At 39.9% G+C, this 19,846-nt stretch overlaps 3 protein-coding genes across 4 annotated transcripts; 2 read left to right on the top strand and 1 right to left on the bottom strand.

Annotated features, from left to right (window-relative positions):
• The first annotated feature begins 73 nt into the window (after window positions 1-73).
• On the top strand, window positions 74-9,324 carry zgc:158803 (LUC7 domain-containing protein). Of its 2 annotated transcripts, XM_044189099.1 has the most exons (10): window positions 74-709; window positions 1,208-1,302; window positions 2,005-2,103; window positions 3,719-3,829; window positions 4,025-4,168; window positions 4,557-4,733; window positions 4,911-5,071; window positions 5,155-5,184; window positions 7,118-7,273; window positions 8,209-9,324. In XM_044189099.1, the coding sequence occupies exons 1-10, from the start codon at window positions 649-651 to the stop codon at window positions 8,444-8,446; spliced, it is 1,272 nt and encodes a 423-aa protein (XP_044045034.1). In that variant the 5' UTR covers window positions 74-648; the 3' UTR covers window positions 8,447-9,324. The 2 variants fall into 2 exon arrangements, with proteins under 2 accessions (XP_044045034.1, XP_044045035.1); XM_044189100.1 differs by lacking the exon at window positions 5,155-5,184.
• A 472-nt stretch (window positions 9,325-9,796) lies between these two features.
• Window positions 9,797-15,008, top strand: pane1 (proliferation associated nuclear element). The gene is made up of 6 exons (XM_044189102.1): window positions 9,797-9,994; window positions 11,441-11,517; window positions 11,960-12,058; window positions 12,577-12,656; window positions 12,891-12,982; window positions 13,835-15,008. Exons 1-6 carry the CDS (start codon window positions 9,938-9,940, stop codon window positions 13,982-13,984), a joined length of 555 nt encoding a protein of 184 aa, XP_044045037.1. The 5' UTR covers window positions 9,797-9,937; the 3' UTR covers window positions 13,985-15,008.
• Window positions 15,009-17,814: 2,806 nt separating this feature from the next.
• On the bottom strand, window positions 17,815-19,646 carry mb (myoglobin). The gene is made up of 4 exons (XM_044190989.1): window positions 19,564-19,646; window positions 18,863-18,948; window positions 18,486-18,705; window positions 17,815-18,326 (listed from the first exon to the last, which is right to left on the bottom strand). Exons 2-4 carry the CDS (start codon window positions 18,943-18,945, stop codon window positions 18,186-18,188), a joined length of 444 nt encoding a protein of 147 aa, XP_044046924.1. The 5' UTR covers window positions 18,946-18,948; window positions 19,564-19,646; the 3' UTR covers window positions 17,815-18,185.
• Between the last annotated feature and the right edge of the window lie 200 nt (window positions 19,647-19,846).

Raw genomic sequence — 19,846 nt, 5'->3', positions numbered from 1 at the left:
TTTTATGTGTTATTCAAGGTATTCAAATATAAAAATATTGATTTCCCAACATTTTGATAGTAAGGTGTAACGTCACCAAACCGACCAGCGCGCGAGGCTGACTGCAGCACTTCCTCGAGGCTGGGGCACGAGGGCGCGCTCCGCGGCGACGCGCACGGAGAGGAAGTGGAAAGACGGAAGAAAGGACGTTGAATAAACTTGCTGACTTCTAGCTGACTGGCTAGAAATACAGTTAGACGCTATGCTACAGAAGACCTAGTTACTTATTTCGATACTAATTTAGTTAGCTGACCAAGCGCCCTGTCTACATTCAGTCACCGCCCTCTCAACTCGCCACACGACACGACCTGGGGACTCCAGCAGTTTTCAAACAGACGTTGCACTTGCTCAACCGACCCGAAGTCATCCACCGTTACAAAGCTACAGTTAGCTGTTGTTAAAGTGCTGTGATAACCAGTAAATTGTATTAACGTTACACACAAGCAGCTCGCTGGTTCAGCGAGACTCGGGCTTTTTCCTCTGTGTGGGAAAAGTTGTCCGTGGTGGTGGTGGAGGAGCCAACGAGGCCTGCAGTTGAGGAGGCTGCATGTGTGAGGACTGTTGCTGGCGAGGAGTGATTCACACTACGTTAGCTAAACACCCAAAAACATGTCGGCCCAGGCACAGATGCGAGCGATGCTGGACCAGCTGATGGGGACGGGGAGAGACGGTGAGCACGGCTGGCTGTGTTTAAGTTCGGTGTTTGTTCACGTCAGGACAGGAGTTTGTGTTTTTGCTAGCATTAGCCTGAAAGCTAACCAATCTGCCACACAGTGACAGCGAGGCATGCTTTGCAAACCAAGCTAGCTAACATGAGGCTAGCTACCTGTTGTTTTTGAGTTTGAGTTTACATGGCAAGTTAAGTTGTTGTGAACATCTACAAAAAAACATATTAATAACATTTTAGCACCCTACTTGGTCATGGTCAGTGTGCTCTTTTCTTCGTGGCTCCGTTTCTTGCTACCAGATGTTGTCATTTTATCAGACTCTATCCGAGTAGCTAACTTTGGGTTTCACTGGTAAGGTTACAGATGTATGACTCATTCATCGCAAGTCTGCATCTCCAGTGATTTAGTACGTATCGTGCTAGGTTTTAGTGTGGCGTACGGGTTAAATCACAAGCTAAAATGTCTGTCTGCTGTTCTGGTTGTCTTTTTTTTTTTTTAAGGAGATAGTATGCGGCAGAGAATCAAATTCACAGATGAGCGAGTTTGCAAAAGTCACCTCTTGGATTCATGTCCTCATGATATTCTGTCTGGCACCGTGAGTATCATTATACACACACACACACCTACACACCGAGAGCATTATCATCACTTACACTTCAGTCAGAAAGAATTAAGACAATTGTTGTAATTGGTTTTGGCTCAACTCCAGCACGTTGAACTTAAAATGACACAATGACTATACAGTAAGTGCTGACGTTTTGGGTGCGCACATTTGTGTTGTGTGAGCTGTGTAGGACTCATATTTTTTATACATGGTCTTCTAATTTCAGGACCATGCAGCAGGTCAGTGACTACCAAGAGGCTGCTTTTCATCTGACCCCCATTCAGATGTTTCACTGTCTTAGGATCAGATTGAAGGCAAAAAGCCCTGCAAGCGAGAAGGGACGTTAGCTGCAGTACAGGCATAGCATCACAAGAAATGGTACCAAATGTCAGCTGATGCTTGGATCATGGACTTTAGCCAGATTTTGTCTGTAAACATTTGAATGTAACTTTGAACTTGTAGAATTACTTTCTGTGCCCTCAAACTGGGAGACTGTAAATAGAAATGGCTACAGTTCCAACACGATTCATCTGAGTTGAATGTAAACATCCTCAATTTAAAGCTGAGAGTCGGCACTTTAACCTCAAAATCAATATTTATTTTAAAATTCAATATGCTGGAGACAAATGTCAAGAGGAGTGAAATGACGAAGTATACAAACACAATACATTGATGTCTTTTGGACTTCTGCAGAGAATGGACCTGGGAGAGTGTATGAAAGTCCATGACTTGGCCCTCAGAGCAGACTACGAGATTGCCTCTAAGGAGCAGGAGTACTTCTTCGAACTTGATGTGAGTCGTACACACACACCCTAACACCCATCATGTATAGCTCCTGAGAAAATATCCTCCTATATCTTTATATCAGAAACAGAGTCCAAGTGAACACCTGCCAAATGCCCACATAAATGGGGGTTTGACAAACAATAAACTCGGGTCGCTGGCCAGTTGGAGGATGATGTATTTTTTTGAGTCATCAGGAATGTCAAGCTTAACTCACTGGGTCCTCTGTGATTCTTAAGTCTTTTTAGTAATGATATGACCTTTGCTGTCTATTATACACATATCTTACAAATGGTTTTCCTGTTATCTACGTCATCTTATGCACAGTTTAGTTATTCAGACTGACTAGGCTGCTTTCATGTCAAACCACGGATATCAGGTCCAGAAAAAGTAGGATGGTTGTCATCGCCTACACGGTTCACCTGATGATCTGATGGTTGCAGAAGCTCGGATGACACAGTTAAAACTTGAAAATTGAAACTGATGGCCCAGTTTTGAATCACTTCCACCCAGTACAGTCATTCCCTAGACTGTTTCCAGAACAGCAGATCATGCTGAAAGCAAAGCGCTCTCTCAGTGATGGAAACCCCTGTTTGTGGGTGGACATCCATCACATTCATGCTAATACCTCCCCTGATGTCCTGATGGTTCCTGCTTCAACAGCTGACTGTGGGAGAGGATTTAATGTTATGAAGCAGGTCACATCAGACTAGTTTCTTTTGTGGGGTTTAACCTTGCCCAAATCAAGAGTCTAAAGATCAGTGGTGTCGTATGCTTTACAGATTGTAAAGCCATCTGACAAACTTATGGTATTTGACTTTGTCAACAAAATTGACTTGACTAGACTAGGGGTCTAACTTATAAGTGAGACACATTCTGGCTTTCTGCTTGTGCTACTCTCATCTCTAATTTTAAGGATGATTTAGAGCAGGGTGAAGGAATGCGGATATGCCTGTGTGTGGATGATTGGTATGAGCATAGCAGATAAACCTTGTTGACACGCACTTAAGGGTGTGCCATATCATATCGTTCACGATAATGTCTGTATAATTTTTTAATATAATAAAAAAAAATCATTTTGTGACAATGGCAAAATTCCGACTTGTTGACGCAATAACGTTGTACCGTTACGCACAGCAACAATAAGCATGGCTGAAAGTGAAAGTAACATTGCTACTGGCTCCACGGTGGAGTTAATTCCAAAAAGGGGAGCGACTTCAGTAGTGTGGGAGTGGTTTGGTTACAAAAGATCAGATGTACAACCAACCACTGTAATATGTAAGAAGTGCAAGAAGACTGTAACAACAAAAGGGGGCAATACAACAAACTTATTTCACCACCTCAAGCAGAAGCACCCGTACGAGGAGAGCCAGAAATTTCACGAGGAGAGCTCAACAGCTATTGTGAGTTCTAAACCAAAAATATTTTTCAAGACTATCATTATTGCAGAAATACCCTGAAATATCGTGATATTATTTTAGGGCCATATTGCCAACCCCTACGCACACTTCATAGCCGGCAGAGACTGGGCGCATATATTTAGTACTAGCAATAAATTACACATTAAGAATTCTAAAGTGCTAATGAAGTTTCCAAAGAGTTTAACATGGTAAACTTCTCGCAGGCTGCTGAACACCTTCAGTCTTTCATCGCTGACTGCGACCGCAGGACTGAGCTAGCCAAGAAGAGACTAGCCGAGACGCAGGATGAGATCAGCGCTGAAGTGGCTGCAAAGGTGACAAACTCACTGTTGACAATGCGGTTTAGATTATTATCAGGTCTTTATGAATGCTGTGCTCTTTAAAACAGGAAATAATTAATCTCCTGGGAAAATTCAAATTCACATCATCTGGTTATTATGAATCTGTGCTAAGTAAAATTATTTACACCTTGGAGCTAATTTCTTTTCTTTTTTTCCTGCCATGAAAAGGCTGAACGTGTCCACGAGCTAAACGAAGAGATTGGGAAGCTGCTGGCCCGGGCAGAGCAGCTCGGGGGTGAGGGGAACGTTGACGAAGCCCAGCAATTGCTGGAAATGGTGGAGAAGACCCGGGCCTTGAAGAAAGAAGCAGAGGTCAGAAATTTAATAACTGCTTTGTTGTGACAAGTTTACTTTGTTAGAATAGATAACTAGACCTGAAATATTAGTTTCTCTCCATGAAGATTTTTGGTTTACTAATGAATTGACTTAACAGTAACCAAAGGCAGTTAAACAGACAATCTCTTATGACAGAAATCAAGTAGGGATAACACTGAATTTATTCTCCATCTGTAACTTGTGTATTTTAAGTTGACTAAGAGTGCCTTGATTTTTAATAGGTGTCATATTTCCCAACATAGCTTACACTCAAGTGCAGGCTCTATCATGCAGGCAAGATGAAACACAAATTAAAGTCTTTTGTTTTTTTATGGTGTGTCTTGAGTTCATTTGCTTCATAGTCTCATAATCTTTGTTCTTGCAGGATGTGTACAGAAACTCGATGCCAGCCTCCAGCTTTCAACAACAAAAACTACGGGTGTGCGAGGTGTGCTCTGCCTACTTGGGTCTTCATGACAACGATCGTCGTCTGGCTGACCACTTTGGGGGCAAACTGCACCTCGGCTTCATTGAAATCCGCGAGAAGCTTGAAAAGCTAAGGGTAAGGGGTGCATTGGAACTAGCACGTACAGAACTACTTTAATTTGCACAATTATTGATCAGTAAGATCGATATAGTAGACATTTCGCTTATGTTTGCATTATTTGTATTGTACTGCACATGGAACATAATCAGCTGTTAGTGTTTTTCAGTTACATGTTATTTTTGTTTTATCCAGAAAGCAGTTATAGAGAAACAAGAAAGAATGCGAATGAGAAGACGAGAGGAACGTGAAAAAGAAGATGAAAGAGAGCGACAGTGGGAGGTGGAGCGTGAACGAGAACGAGAGCGGGAACGAGAGCGAGAATGGGAGAGAGAACGGGAGAGGGAGCGTAGGAGGTAAACAGTCTGACTGTTGCTGTGTACAAAGAAAACGTTCAGTGTCACCTGGAAACGGAAACTGATTTGTGTTTCTATCTTAGGTCAAGATCTAGAAGTGGAGACAGATACAGGTACGTCTTAGCCTGGCATCGCCAGACTAATTCGCAAATGCGTATTAGTCTGGAACCTCTTAGTTCATTTTTGATTTCCATTTTTGATTATCAACGGCGCAGACCATAGACTGAATATATAGATGGACGACACGTCTCCACTTCCTCCCACTGTACAAAAATGAAGCCAAAATATCCCGGATACGGGAGCTGACATCTTGCGCTGGTGGTGTCAGTTGAAGCGAGCATCTGCCCAGCAGTGATCGGGGTTGGAGCCGCGGTATCGAGGTCCCGCCCGTACACCCGGCTGACTCAATCGTGAGCTGGCCTCAGCTGTCAATCATGACGTGAAACCCCCCTTTTATAGCATCAAATAACAAATAAGCAAACTTATCTTTAGGTATAAGAACTACCTAAAATGACAGAAACCGTCTTTGTGAAAATTTTATTTGACTTCTACCTAGATTTTTTTAGTTAGTTTGGCTCATGTCCCATCTGCTAACATGGAGGGGCAGAGCCTATGACCCATACTGCAGCCAGCGGGGGGCGATCGAGATGTTTTTGGCTTCACTTTTGGGGAGCTGTCATGTTGTCCTTTATATACAGTATATATAAGCAGACCAAAATTGGAAAGACCAACAACCAATCAATGAAACGTGCTGAGCGACACATGCAAGTTGGAGCGGTGCTTGTTCCGTTTTCAAGCAGGGAAAAAATGGCGGCCTGGTCACAAACTTTCTCAAATTACAGCTAAACAGTACACTAAAATGTGTTTCTGAGAACATTTGAGGCAGGAAATAAGCAATGCAGTAACAGAATCTTTCATTCATATTTGATCCGCACTGCCTAGTTTGACAATTTGATCTAAGTTTCATGAGCGTGATGCCTTGCGCTGTATCAACCAGTCAGAGCAGCGAATTGTGTGACTGGTAACGCTACTCTGTCAGTCATCGTATCAAACCTGCCCCATATTAGCTAAACGGATGTGATTGGCCTGACCAAATCCAGGACGGGTGGAAATCAGTTTGAATGAGAGAGGGGCCAGACGTATCTGCCAGAGCAAGTGAATCATGAGCTCGTCAGATACGTATGGTTCCCAGGCTAGGTACGTCTGGTTCACCAGAGTCACTTGATGAGTTTAGTCTTTGTCATGTGACGTGATAATTTCACTGAATATAGAAACTCATGCAACATACCGCTGCAAACTGTAGCTATATATCAAGTGTGCTTGTACTTACGAATTTGTCAGTCATTAAATATTTGTGTAAATTCCACACAAGATTGGCATGAAGTGGTTTTGCAGGGATTTGTAGCGGGTGTCCATTGTGAGGCAAGTTGTGTACCATGATGTGGTTTTATGAAGATAGTCTTTCATTATGACGTAGTTTTAGCATTAAAAAATACAAACACAAGGGTGTAATGGTATACGAAGCCAGCAGGCGTGAAGACAGATTTGTTGGGTGGTGAGAAACAGCCCAGAGGTTGACACAGGTCTGATGCATGAGTTGTAGCAGCACAGGTTAAGTAGTTTGAGTAAAAGCTGTTAACATTATTTTAGAAATATGATGAGGCTGCTGTTCAAACGATTATCTAAATATAATGCACCACGTCTGGTCAGTCTTTGTAATAGTGTTATTGGGGTTTCAGTTACGAAAATGGTCACATGGTTAAGCGAAGGTGGGCCACTTTGTCTGAAATTAAGACGACAACCGTGAAAAACACATTTACAAAAATATAACTGTTACCTTCAGGGGAAAAAGAGCAGAAGTGCCATGTCACACAGCAAATGCCATGTGTTTAATGACTGTGGCTATTGTGTAACTAAATTGACCACTAGACAAGATGCATCGGGATGCTTCGGCATATAAAGCCTTTACATGAGAAACTATAATTTATAGCAGTGCAGCCTACCTGTAAACCTTAAAATCTGTTTTTCTCCATATAATATTTGTAGGGATGGAGGCGGTTCGTCCTCCCATCATTCAAGACGCCACCGCTCCTCTCGTTCCAGAGAAGAAGGTGGGGAACGGGATCGTGAGAGAGAGCGGAAACATCGACACAAGGACAGGCATCGCTCACGCTCCCACTCTCACAGGCGCAAAAGGAAGAGGTGTGGCTTTCATCCGTCGCTAAAACTTAAATAAAGCATCATTATGAGAGGATTGATGCTCTCAGAGTTTACGTCCTTAACGGACATTACTCAGTCACTCAACTACATACAATTCACATTATGTAACCAGTGATCACATATCAGTAGTCATATTCATACCTCACATTCAGATCACATGGACCAAGTGATGAAAGTGATAAAGTCAGCTGATGTTAATGTCTGAACATAAATTTGTTGATAAATTTACCTGACATGCAAAGCAAAATGGAATCAGCTTTAAGCAAGACTATTCAGGCGCGTAAAATAGATTTAGTGCTGAAACGGTTAATCGATTAATCAGTTAGTCGATTGACAGACTAGTAATCAACAGCTATGATTAACCCTTAAGGTCATTTTTCAAGCAAAAATGTCAAACAGTCACTGGTTCCAGCTACTAAATGTGAGGATTTGCAGCTTTTCTCTATATATATTAATTATCATTATAAAAATGGACAAAAAAGCTATTTGAATATGTCACCCTGTCCTCTCAGAAGATGTGATGGGCATTTTTATTAGGGTAAAATAATCAATTAATCATACAAATAATCAACAGATTAATAATAATAATACACTAGCCACTGGCAAGACTTAAAAATATAGTTTTAGAATGTTATACAGTGTAGTCGAATGTGGACGTTGTCATGAATGCCTTATTTTTGTTGTACTAAAAATGTTTGCAGTTTTTTGAACTTTTGCTGGTTACACTGCTGCGAGTCTGACTTGCTTCCAGACAGTGAGAACCATCTTTCTACATGTTGACAATAACTCATAACTTTACTAAACACATCAACACGTCAAACTCAAATCAAGGACATCAAGTCTTCCATCTTGTGCTGGAGGTAAACTTTCCATGAAAAAATTAAATACAAATCTGTGGCTGATTGTTTTTTCCTCAGGTCCTCCAGGGACAGATCATCTCACACCCACGAAAGAGAGCGCTCGCTGTCCCAGGAGAAATGTGGAGAGGGTGCAGGAGAGCGATTGCGTGACGACAGGGTGGAGTACAGAGACTGGGAGGACGGGGAGAAGTCCCCCTCCGCGGACACAGCCAGGGGCAGGGAACGAGAGAGATCCCTGTCGTACGAGCGTGACCGACGCTCCAGCTCCGAGGAGCGAGAGTCCGGGGAGATATGAACAGGAGTCCAAAGTCTTTGATTTGGATATATTGTTTAGTAAAAGGAGCATGGAGAAATGAGTGTGTGTTGGTATGAGTGAGTGAGTGTGTGTGTGTTGGCTTTGTATGTGTGTTCATGTTAAAAGCGGGACATGTACATTAGCAAGGGTGGACGGTGGAAACTTAACTTGGGGATGAGGGAACAACTTCAGAGGTGGCGGTCAAGGAAACATGCAACTTTTATAAGACTTACATTGTGAGGCTAGTGTGACCTGGAAGCAGTATAGTCATTTTTTTATGCCATCTTGTCTATCTTATGTACAGTTATTTTGACAGTGACAAGGGATGAGTGAGTGAAGAGACAGCAGCCTTTCTTCGAGTCTGTTTTTTATTTTACTCACATGAAGTGCTGTTATTTTTTTATCATTAGTTGAACCTTTAATGTTAGTGCTGTTTTTCCTGTACCATTACAAATCCATCAATTTCAGTAGCTGTGGATTAATTTACCCGGGACGGACTCATTAATGTAGCATAACCGTTGCAGTAATGTTTGAAATGAGCTGTGAATGACTGAAGGCCCTTCTGATGTTTGTTTTATTAGCTGCCTTCAAGCCATTACACTCTCATTTGGAAAATCTCCCTGAGCCTGCTCTTAATTCACGATGCAGTGATGAGCTCGTACTTTGAAAATAAACTCACTTGTCCTCCTGAAAGAAGTCATCCAAATATTTCCACTCAGTTCCTGACATGCGAATGCATATAGATGATGTGCATCTTTACATACTGACACTCAAAGGCCCAGGGACTTGTGTCCTGTTTGCTGTGATACAACCTGGATGTACTGGGGGGAATCTACTTTGCTGTGCCACCATTAAATGAATAAAATGTTCTGCTTCCATTCAAATGCAATGTTTTTTATACAGATTTCTCTTTATCTTCACTTTATGTTTATGCATGCAGTTTGGTCAAATTAAGCATCTTGTATTATTTGTGATGCAACAAAAGTGTTGAAACCCCCTCCTTTTATCTTAATTGACACAACACAATTGTACATATATTCATACACATAAAACAAAAATGTACCTCCACAAAATGTTGTTTTCAATTTAGCCATTGTGCATGAACCATACAATAAGATAATATTTTTTTAAAGGTTCAATTTGTTTTTGTTTTTCAGCTTCATTAGCTAATAATTCCCTGTGGAGGGGAACACCAGCTGCCTTCTGGTGTCCTGAGTTACTGATAACAGCGTTTTGCTCCAAATGTACAATCTGTATTTGCATAGATCATGAGTGAGTTGCTAAACACCTAGCAGCCAGTAGGTGGCAGAAAGCAACTGCCTAATTACGGCTAACGACTAACGTCATGACGTCAACTGTCAATGCAGCGAAATCGTCATGGCGTCAGACGCACGTTCGGAAAAGAAGCGCGAGTGAACATGAAATGCCTGAAGCACTGGATTTATATACTAAACTGACGAAACTGAGACTGTTTTAAGCGTTTATATCGGGATGGCGTTGTTGAAGCCATTTAGTAAGCTGCCTGGTTTGAACACAGCGAACATCTTGGTGAGTTTGTGTTTTGTTAGCTTTAACTATTGACGGCTACAGAGACAAACCACTGAGTTAGGGTCATAAACAAAGCAGCGTTGATGGTGTTGAGACTGTTTTAGCTGCTCTCAGGATGAGCTAACAGTGGAATAAAAGTCATGGATAAAATAAAAGTGTTTTAAAGTTACGTAAACTAGCTTTGTCATCAGCTAATGCCCATTTACTGTTACTGGTTGTCTGTTCTGGATAGATGCCTTACTTTCTACCCGACATTAAAGACCTACTTTATCTAAACAAAGCACATGTATAATACTTGTAGTCCATTCTCCTGTATATCCTATCTGACATAATGATAGACCCAAGTTTAAAACACTTTAATTTCATATGAACCTCACCCTGACAAAGCAGTTTAATGTTTCACAACAAAAGCATAACGAAACCATTCACATGTTCCTAAATGTAGTGGTTCCCAACCTGGGGGTCAGTGCCCCTCCAAGGGGTCACAAGGTAAATCTGGATGTGAACATGATTTGTAAGATTGGAAAAAAAGAAAAGAAGAAACATATTTATGCTACATACAATTGTATATTTTTCTTTTATCTAAATGTTGCTTTTATTGTGAAATACTTGATAGCTTAGCCTTTTCAGGACTTTTCAAATTAAAACATCTCAGAATAGAGAATCGCTCTTTGGTGGTACTGCTCTCATGTTGCACATATCAGGTTGACATTTATTTTAAGTGGTGAAAAGGTGGGGCATCACTGCTCTAATAATACTTTATAGAACAGCAGTATCTTGTATTTGAGAGATGTTTCAAAATATACAAAACTGTCCTGAAATGTATTTGGACCCTGTACATGTATGTGACATGAAGTGAAAGTTAACACAGGGCGCAGGAAGAAATGTTTCCTAGTACTGTGGTGAATTACAATACCACAATATAACAGAGAGTCTAAAGTAGTGCATTCAAAATTTTACTTAACTAAAGCTATGGAAGTATTACAGTAATTGTACTTAAAAATCAAAGAATACATTTTTAAAAGTGGTTTATTTATAAGTGTTAAATTATTGATGCTTTAATGTATGTGCACCATTTTATTGTTATACCTGATTCAAGTGACATCTGAAAACTTTTCTGTTTTTATACCAATACGTTATATTTAATTAAGTTGTACGATGTCAGACGAAGTCAAATAATTTACTGTATCTCTGAAATGTCGTGGAGTAGAAGTAAGTTAGGCACAATGGAAACACTTGAAAACACAAGTAAAGTAAGAACAATATTTTTTTTTTAGGCTACTGTGTTACTTTCCACCATGTTCAAGTACACATTAAGCAGTGTTTGTAAAATACATCTTTAAATGGAGTTAAGAGTATTCTTTTGTACTTAATTTTATGGCAGTGCGTTATAGTGCAAAGTGTTATCATCAGGTTTTGTGCTGACTTGGAGTGTTTTTCCTCCAGCTGGTGGAGAGTGAGGAGCAGTTTCAGCAGAGTTTAGCAGACGCTCTGGTGGAGGAGACCGCTGTCACTGTGAATGTGTGAGTACTGCGCCGTCCTGTTAAACTGCTCAAGCCAGCTGTCTGTTACAGGAAATAGTCATTAAGCACCATCTGCTATTCTGTTAATGGAACTAGACTTGTTTTATATTATTTATTTTGTGTATCTTTATCTTTAATCAATTGTGGACCAAAAATGTACCAATTTATTTACTAACAATTGATTTTTGATAATCAAACGCAAGGATATGTTACATACTTTGGGGAAAAGTAAGGGTTCAGCTTAAGACTTTTATGCTGCGTTAATTGTATATAATCAGAGCTATTGTAATTATCGTAATTACAACTGGGAAACTCAGATATCCGACTTGGTACTTAATAATACATAAATAGTGTTATATATGTCAATGCACAGTATTTTTAACCCTGATACAACCGTGACCATATTCAGCCTGACCACAAGCATGTTTATTGTACTAATCAGGAGGCTAGCTAAGAGTCTGCCTCTGCCCATGAAAAATGAGGAGAGTCGTCCAAGGATAGACCTGGTGGTGTTTATCATCAACCTGACCTCAGAGCTCAGGTAACTTTCAAATCCTTACATATTCATGCTTTAATCTTCTCACGTGTGTGTGTGTGTGTGTGTGTGTGTGTGTGTGTGTGTGTTAATGTGTTTTAGTTTGCCTGAATGAAACTCAGTGAATTCTGCTTCTACGTTGTCCTTAAACACGCCTCCCACAGTGTAAAACTTAGCCCATCTGTTATTTAATTATTAGAGAAATAGCATAGCATCCACTGCTTTGTTAACTAGAACTATCCAGTGCTTCTTAATTACTCTGACAAGTCCTCAAATCAAAATGTATTTTATTTTCTTTTTATCTTGCTACCAACACTTTTAAAACCCATCCACAGACTTTTATACTAGAATTAAACTGCGATGCCCGATTCCATCATTGTGCAGAAAAGAGTTACTGATTTCTCTAGTGTGGTTTGGTCTATACATTGTATGTTTTATCAGTAATAATTACTGTGCTCTCCAAGTATTAGTAAATTGTTAAAACATAATAATTCTGAGACATGTATTCTTTTGTTTTGCCATAGTTTCCAGTCAGCAGAAGCTTCCCTGAAACATTTGGACCCTGGATATTTCCTTGGAAAAGTCTGCTTCATGGTCACTAATGGTATGGCAACGGGTTCAGTTCTTTAAATATTTGTTTGCTCTCCCTTCTCCTCAAATCACATGGAGGACGACAAAATAGGAGCAAGGGATAAAATGGAGCAGAAATGGTCAAAGATGGATGATTTTTTTTACTATTTATATACCTCATCCATCCCTGTATTGTTAACTTTTAGCTCAGCCTTTTCTGTGTGCCTCTCTCTGACTGGCTGCCCTCTTGCCTATCTGTCTCTTGTAGCTCGCAACGCTTCGGTCCCCACAGAGCGCCTGGACGCTGTCAGGAAGCTGGCTGCATCGCTCCACTGCCCCATGCTGTTTGCAGAGGATCAGGTTTGTATCAATTTGTATCAGCTTTATTTATTTATTTATTTTGCTTAAAAAATGACTAAAACCTGATTTGATTATCAAAATAGTTGCCAGTTAATTTTCTGTTGATCGACTATTCGATTAATCGACCAATCTTTTCAATTCTATCAGGTGTAAAGTGTTTTTGTATCCGATTGCGGTTTGTCAGGAGAGGCTATACACCATAAACTAAAAGTGGTGATTGTGCTGCAGGAGGCTGTTCAATCCTTTTTTGTGGCGTTTCAGTTTGTACCACTGTCGCTTCTGCTAGCTGCAGTAGCTAGGAAGCTCTTCCTCTCACAATGGGCAGGTGTCGATTTTAGCAACAAAAAGAAAACTTGCTAAAAGACACACACTGAAAATGAACTTAAATTAATTATTATTATTATTATTATTATTATTATTTTTCATTAGTTAATCCACACATCCATTTTCTGCTGCTTATCTGGGTCCAGGCTACTTTAATTTAATTATTAGGAATTATTGTTATATACTGCTGGGAAGTACTAAAAACAATGTGATATTATAATAATAAGTGATTCTAATTCATATTGTCCCTACTGGTTTTCCTTCATACTTTCATACTTGCGGCCGGTGTGATCATGAAACTGGTCACAAGGTATTCAATTGCATTCTATGCGGTATTAAAAAGGTCTTTAAAAGTCTTGAATTTCACTTGGTGAACCCTGCAGAAACCTTGGGGAAGCTGTTCGTGCAGGTGGATTATGTGGCTGAGTGTTTCTGCAGTCCTGTTGTTGACAACAGAACACCAAATGTGTCTATAGTGTGTGTTTCTATTTCTTTAAAAGCAGTCTTGTGTAATGTTTTTCCTTCCAGACAACAGATGGTGTGACCAATGCTACAGAGAGGCTGCTGACCATCCTGAAGGTGGCGGCCGGCCTTGTTCCCATGGCTACTGCTCTCTACCTGTCCAACCTGACTCGCTGCACTGTGCCCCCAGACATCGACCAGCCGAGCTTTGATTAATTTCTGTGGACGTTTCCTTTGAATGGATGTCTTCTCTTTTTCATGTATATATTTATTTGTAGTAGTTGCAAACTGATAACACATTAGCATGTTATGTCCTCTGTTCATTTTACATTATATGTTTGTGCTTTGGCTTTTAGCTGCTGCAGTTTCTGTCTTCTACCTGCAGTAATGGTGTGTTTTTCCCTAAAGTGCAGATCAGCAGAACTGGTTACTGAGGGGTTCTTAACCATTTGTGGAGTCCAAATGACTGATGATTGAAATAATATCTCTTGTGCTAGAATTGAAGACCATACAAATATATTATATAATTATAAGTCATGCAGGTGAGAAGACCTTTTGACATGTTACAGCAGGAAAACAGGTGTAATGTAATGTCATCTAATGGACTGACTTATAGCTACAAATGTTCTTTTTTTGTGTATAATTCATTGATTAAAGACTGCATGCTCGTGGCACACCCACACAGGTGATTTTAATTATTTTGGCTGATTAGTGCTTCTTCTCTGGACTGTGTGGGCGTGTAAAGTCTCCCTCACTCTCCTGTTAGCTTTAATGCACCTGTGAGGGTGGGACAAATTATAACTTAATCATTCCTATTTCCATTGGAGTCTGGTGGCATGACATCGTTTCCATCATAGCTCCGCCCACCTTCAACCTAAACAGATGTCTAATCAGCCAGATTGAGAACACCTGTATGAGTGTGCCTGGCCTTTAAATTATACTGCTGTGATATCAACAAACAGTGGTCTCTGCTGGTCTTGTTGATAAGAATATGATGCTGCACAGCTTCATTCAACGCCGCAGAATATTTCTGTATTGCATAGTGTATAAAATTATAATACAATACAGTATGCTCTCTGTGTATATACTGTGTAGTGTGACATTTGAACCATCTATTGATGCTTTTAACAGGAAAACTTAGTGTCAATACAAGGAAATAAAAGACGTCTGATCAATAAAAGCAGGACCATTTATCTGGGTTATACTGAAACTTTGAATTAAAGAAAAACATATTTATGGACTCAATGTTTGGTAAAAATTTATTACAATTTATTTTAATGTACTCTTGGATGACTAAATCAAATGAATGAATGTGACAAAACCTACAAGCTGCTTCTGGGCGAGCTATAATGAAAAACAATCATTTACATTTTTGTTTAACATGAAAAGTTTCGTCTCATGTAATGCTGAACAATGAAACACCACTATTTAACATCAGTATGGGTAATCACGTTTAAAGTACCCCTCCACTCAAAAATGTGTTTTTATTATGTTTACGTCCCCTAAAATGTCAGACCTTGACTTTACTGATTTGTAGCTGTGTTTCTAGTTTGTCACTAGAAAGGTGTTTTCACGTTCTTACATTACAGCAGGTTAAGTCTTTGAATATGAAATGTCAAATGCAGTTTTCATTTTAAAATTGTTAGAAAATTTCATTTTCATTAAATATTGCGTGCATAAATGGAAAATCAGGTTTCATTGTTTATATTTCATTTTCAAATTTGAATTAACATTTGAATATTGTCCACTATACAGTGGGTTACTACTTTGAAAATCAAATGTCAAACAGCCTTTTCATTTTATTATAGTTATAGAACGCCCATACAAGTGTGTGAAAATTAAAATTGGATAGTTGCATTTTAATTTTTACTCAACATATATATGTGGAAAATTATAATGCTATTGTGGAATTACATTTTCATTTTGAAGCATACACTATCATTTGAATACAGTCCAGTATACGCTTCCATAAGTGTGGTTAAGTGTTTGACCTCAGTTCAGTTAACAGCTGGTCAGAGCAGAGGTGTGTGACCAGAAGCACTGTGCCTGGTGTCACGTCTGCATGCGTGCACTATTGCACGCACACACAAACACTATTGATAGTTCATCATGGCAATTATCCATCATACAAGTTAACCAAACACTTGTGGCATGAAGTCAGGAACTGGAAGGACAAGGGGTCAGTGGAATGTCAATGATAACGCCAATATCTTTCACTCTCTTGGCTCTTCTACACATATAAAGTCATCGGAAACAGAAACACTGGTCAACCAAAAGAAATGCTGTGTCCAAAGTGCACAGTAGGTCATGGGAAACTTGGTCTGGGTGTTTTATTGTTTGAGGCGCCCAGGGACAAAATAAAATCGACTTTGAGTGTCCTCTAATGTGCCATTGACACATTTTTCAGGACCATTCTTACTGTTGTCTTCACTTCTCCTCTAGTCAAGTATCAACCCTAATTCTTCATCCTCTGCCCCATATGAAGTATCATCACAACTGCGTAAGTCCCCTCAAGAGGGGAAGCAATGAATTCATTGATTAGTTGGTTGACAGAAAACGAATAGGCACAAGTCAGTGATCAAGCAACAAGACTAAGAGTCAACAGCCATGCCAGTAGCTCTGTGAGGCTGTACTTTAGCACAGCGGTGCTTTGAGCTACATGCTCACGTCAGCATGCTAACATGCTCACAACAATAATGTTAGCATGAAGATGTTTAGCAGGTATAATGTTTACTATGTTCACCATTATAGTTTAGTGTGTTAGCATGCTGAGATTTGCTAATCAGCACCAAACACAAAGGAATGTCATTAGTTTTGCAGGTAGGCCTGTTTGTTCATAAGTAAGTTCGTAATTTCGTATTGGACAAAAGGAAAATTTGACCTGATGAAAGGTCACTGGATCAAAGTTATTACAATTCATCCAGAGGGGACCATGAATGTTTGTACCAAACTACTAGATGGATGACAAATCTCAACCTCATGGTGGTGCTAGAGGAAAAGTCTGAGGATCAACAACATCAGTAGGATTCATCCTCTGGGGATCATGAACCTCTGTACAGAACTTCATGGCAACCCATCCAACAGATATTTCAGTCTGGGCAAAAGTGGTGGACTGACTGACTGAACGACAGTCCGACTTTACCATCCCTAGAGCAATGCTGCTTGCTTGGCTAAAAACATTTTTGGGTTCCAGCCTCTCAAATATGTGGATTTGCATCTTTTCTCTCTTTAATGTCATCATACATTGAATATCTTTCTACATATCTATAAATTGTGATGCACATTTTTCACTAGATTCTGACAATTTTAGCTTTTTCCACATGAAGTACTTGATCCTGGATGGAACAACGTGTGAAGGAAGTAGACGCTGCTTTGTTTTCAGGGGTTACAAGAATAGATCAACCTCACATTGAATGGCTTCAGATAGGACTGTAACATCAACGACAAGATGAGAAAGAGAGTTGAGGTTTAATTAAGGGATAATATCTGACCCAAGTAGCAGCAGCAGGGGTGAACAGGAGAAGTGAGATTTAACATAGAGTTGACGCTTGACCAACGTATGGTTGGGAAACGAGGACTGATTCTCTAAAAAGTGGAGGGTTGGTAGTTTATGGGAAGGAGTGATAAAATCCCTAATATGGCTGCAGTGAAAAGCTCTGCACCATCACGTCCACATTGGATCAGGTGACTGAGCTGAAAGATAATACTGTGCATGAGGGGGTGAAGTGTTCAAGTGTGTTTTTTTGTGTGTATCTGTCTGTGAGTGTGTGTGTGTCTGTGTGTGTGTGTCCAGGCACTTGACCTGATTCCTGTCTGGACTGTCTGACTCAATGTCAATGTGCTGGCTTGGATTTCAGACTATATATCTTAACAAAGACATCCTTTCTCTCATACTTATTATTTATAATGAGCTGCAATTAGTTTAGTATTTAGTATTAGTATTTCCCTTAGCATAGAGGACACAGGAGGTGGCTAACAGACTTATCAAGTGTGTGTCCATGATTTCGTTTTCAAATATGTTCAGGAAAGGAATAATACTAAAAAAATAATGAGCAACAGAATTTTATTGGTAATATGTGACAAAGGTTTACAGTATGTCGTTAGTCAAGAATCCTGAACAAGATTAATCTCATTTAACTTGAATAAAAGAACATGTTCATTTCTGAGCGGTTACAGGAGTGGACACAGTAACAGAAAAACCTATACTATCACAATGTAGTATAATAATGCTGCAATAAAACATACATTTGTGAAGCGTATTATGTTATTTAACTCTATAGTGGATTTCCTTTCATTGCAAATTAGTTAATGTATGTTTACAAAAGATTAAACCATTTAGTTTTCAAAAAAGCATGCGTATATGGAAAGTTTTCTTGTCTGTCATCTGACCCCGGCATGACTCGTAGGACTTTAATCTTCAGCCGGTGAAGCCCAGCTCTTTATAGTTGGCCTCAATGTCAGCAATGACAACAGCCATCACGTTTCTCAGGGCTTTCTGCCCAGCGGCATCGAGTCCTGCCTTCTCTTCCATGACTTTAGCAATGACCTCTACAATCAGCTGAAGAGAAAATACAGAGAATATCATACAAACTGCTTTAAAATCAGGTTGGAGGACACAAAAAAAATGGGATGCAACATATGTAGCTTGTAGTTAAAAAGGAGTAAGTATCAAAAGACAACATGTGTGAAAACATTCCCTCATGTACACCAACCTCACCTTGAAGTTATTAATGGGGATCTTGTGCTTTGTGGCGTGGCTATTGGCCAGAGGTATGAGAATGGCAGCGTGGTTGCCCTTGGCCCTCAGCAGCTCACCAAGTTTCTTCAGCACGGTGGCACCATGGGCAGAAACAGCTGCGTTACCAGCAAGGTCACCCTGGGCGATGCCAGCAAACTTGGGGAACAGCTTCTGGGTGTCTGGGTACTCTGTGAATAAACTGTAAACAAAACGAAATGTGGGGATTTACCAGAGATAACACACCACCAGGGCTACCACAGAGGACACTGAGGTTGTTTGAAAATCTTGGCTTACAGCCCAGCAAACCACCTGACCTACAGGAAAGAGTAATATCTTATCTTGCCAGAGCCACTGACCGGGTCAGAACCAGGCCGCCATGGGCAGTGTAGTCTGCCTCCACTGGACCCCAGTGCTTCAGAACCATGTCAAAGTCCGCCATGATCTGAGGAGAGGGAGAGACGGGTCACAAAAACATTACAGAACACTGATTTGAGGAATAAAAACAGATTCTGTCACAGGAAATAAAGGAACAACAACAACTAGAAAGAGCAGGGATACATGACCTCAGCTGCCCTCACTGAGTCTGTAATGTCACCTCGGTGGCACCCTGCATAATTTACGTGAAGTGAAATCAGACGCACATGGTAATAAAGAGCATGTAAACAAAAGATATTTTTCTCTTCAATAAAGGTTTTTTTAATTTTTCTTCAAGGACACTTATCTGGATTTTTTCTTGTAGCAGTTTTAACTTGATGACCTTGGCACTTAAAAACAGCTTTATTTCTTATAACTTTATGTATAAAAACATTCTCCACCAGGACATTTCTCTGCATCCTCAATGTATGATAAATAAGCAAAGTAGAGTGAAGGATGTTTTATTATTCTGAATTCCTGAATACCAAATTCTGCTTTAATCAACCCTTTATGCATTTTTCAGGTATATTTATTTTTGTCACTTTTATTCTCTGTCAGTATACTCTAATTACTGTACATTGATCAATAAATGAAAATTATTTTAAGATTCAAGTATGGAACAATGAAAAAAGGCAGTACCTACCTGTAAAGTAGTAAAATATCCTGTGTGATTATACCAAATTCTTCTTGGCCTGACGTCCCCCCCCACCCAAACTGACCTTTTATACTCCCTCCCCTGTCCTGTCACCAGATTATTCCAGCCCTCCCTTTCGGCTAACTCTCTCACCATCTCTTCAAATGTAACTTTACAACACCTCTAAACTTAATCCGGAAACTTTTGATTCCACACAAACATCGTCTGCGATATGATTATGTTTTGTGTGTTAACTTTTTATTTTCAGTTTCATCTCACTGAGCCTTTCCAT

The sequence above is a fragment of the Siniperca chuatsi genome, linkage group LG3, assembly GCF_020085105.1.
Source record: "Siniperca chuatsi isolate FFG_IHB_CAS linkage group LG3, ASM2008510v1, whole genome shotgun sequence".
Lineage (NCBI taxonomy): Eukaryota > Metazoa > Chordata > Actinopteri > Centrarchiformes > Sinipercidae > Siniperca > Siniperca chuatsi.
The sequence above is the reverse complement of the archived record's forward strand: the minus strand, read 5'-3'. Positions and strand labels throughout refer to the sequence as shown.

Excerpts from the sequence above, each read along its gene's own strand:
- pane1 (XM_044189102.1), top strand. The coding sequence starts at position 9,938 with ATGGCGTTGTTGAAGCCATTTAGTAAGCTGCCTGGTTTGAACACAGCG. Across the intron at positions 9,995-11,440 it reads TGAACACAGCGAACATCTTG|CTGGTGGAGAGTGAGGAGCA; the intron begins GTGAGTTTGTGT and ends TTTTTCCTCCAG. Across the intron at positions 12,983-13,834 it reads TGCTGTTTGCAGAGGATCAG|ACAACAGATGGTGTGACCAA; the intron begins GTTTGTATCAAT and ends TTTTCCTTCCAG.
- zgc:158803 (XM_044189099.1), top strand. The coding sequence starts at position 649 with ATGTCGGCCCAGGCACAGATGCGAGCGATGCTGGACCAGCTGATGGGG. Across the intron at positions 1,303-2,004 it reads ATGATATTCTGTCTGGCACC|AGAATGGACCTGGGAGAGTG; the intron begins GTGAGTATCATT and ends GGACTTCTGCAG. Across the intron at positions 5,072-5,154 it reads CGGGAGAGGGAGCGTAGGAG|GTCAAGATCTAGAAGTGGAG; the intron begins GTAAACAGTCTG and ends TTTCTATCTTAG.
- mb (XM_044190989.1), bottom strand. The coding sequence starts at position 18,945 with ATGGCGGACTTTGACATGGTTCTGAAGCACTGGGGTCCAGTGGAGGCA. Across the intron at positions 18,706-18,862 it reads GGCGGCCTGGTTCTGACCCG|TTTATTCACAGAGTACCCAG; the intron begins GTCAGTGGCTCT and ends TTTTGTTTACAG. Across the intron at positions 18,327-18,485 it reads TCCCCATTAATAACTTCAAG|CTGATTGTAGAGGTCATTGC; the intron begins GTGAGGTTGGTG and ends TTTTCTCTTCAG.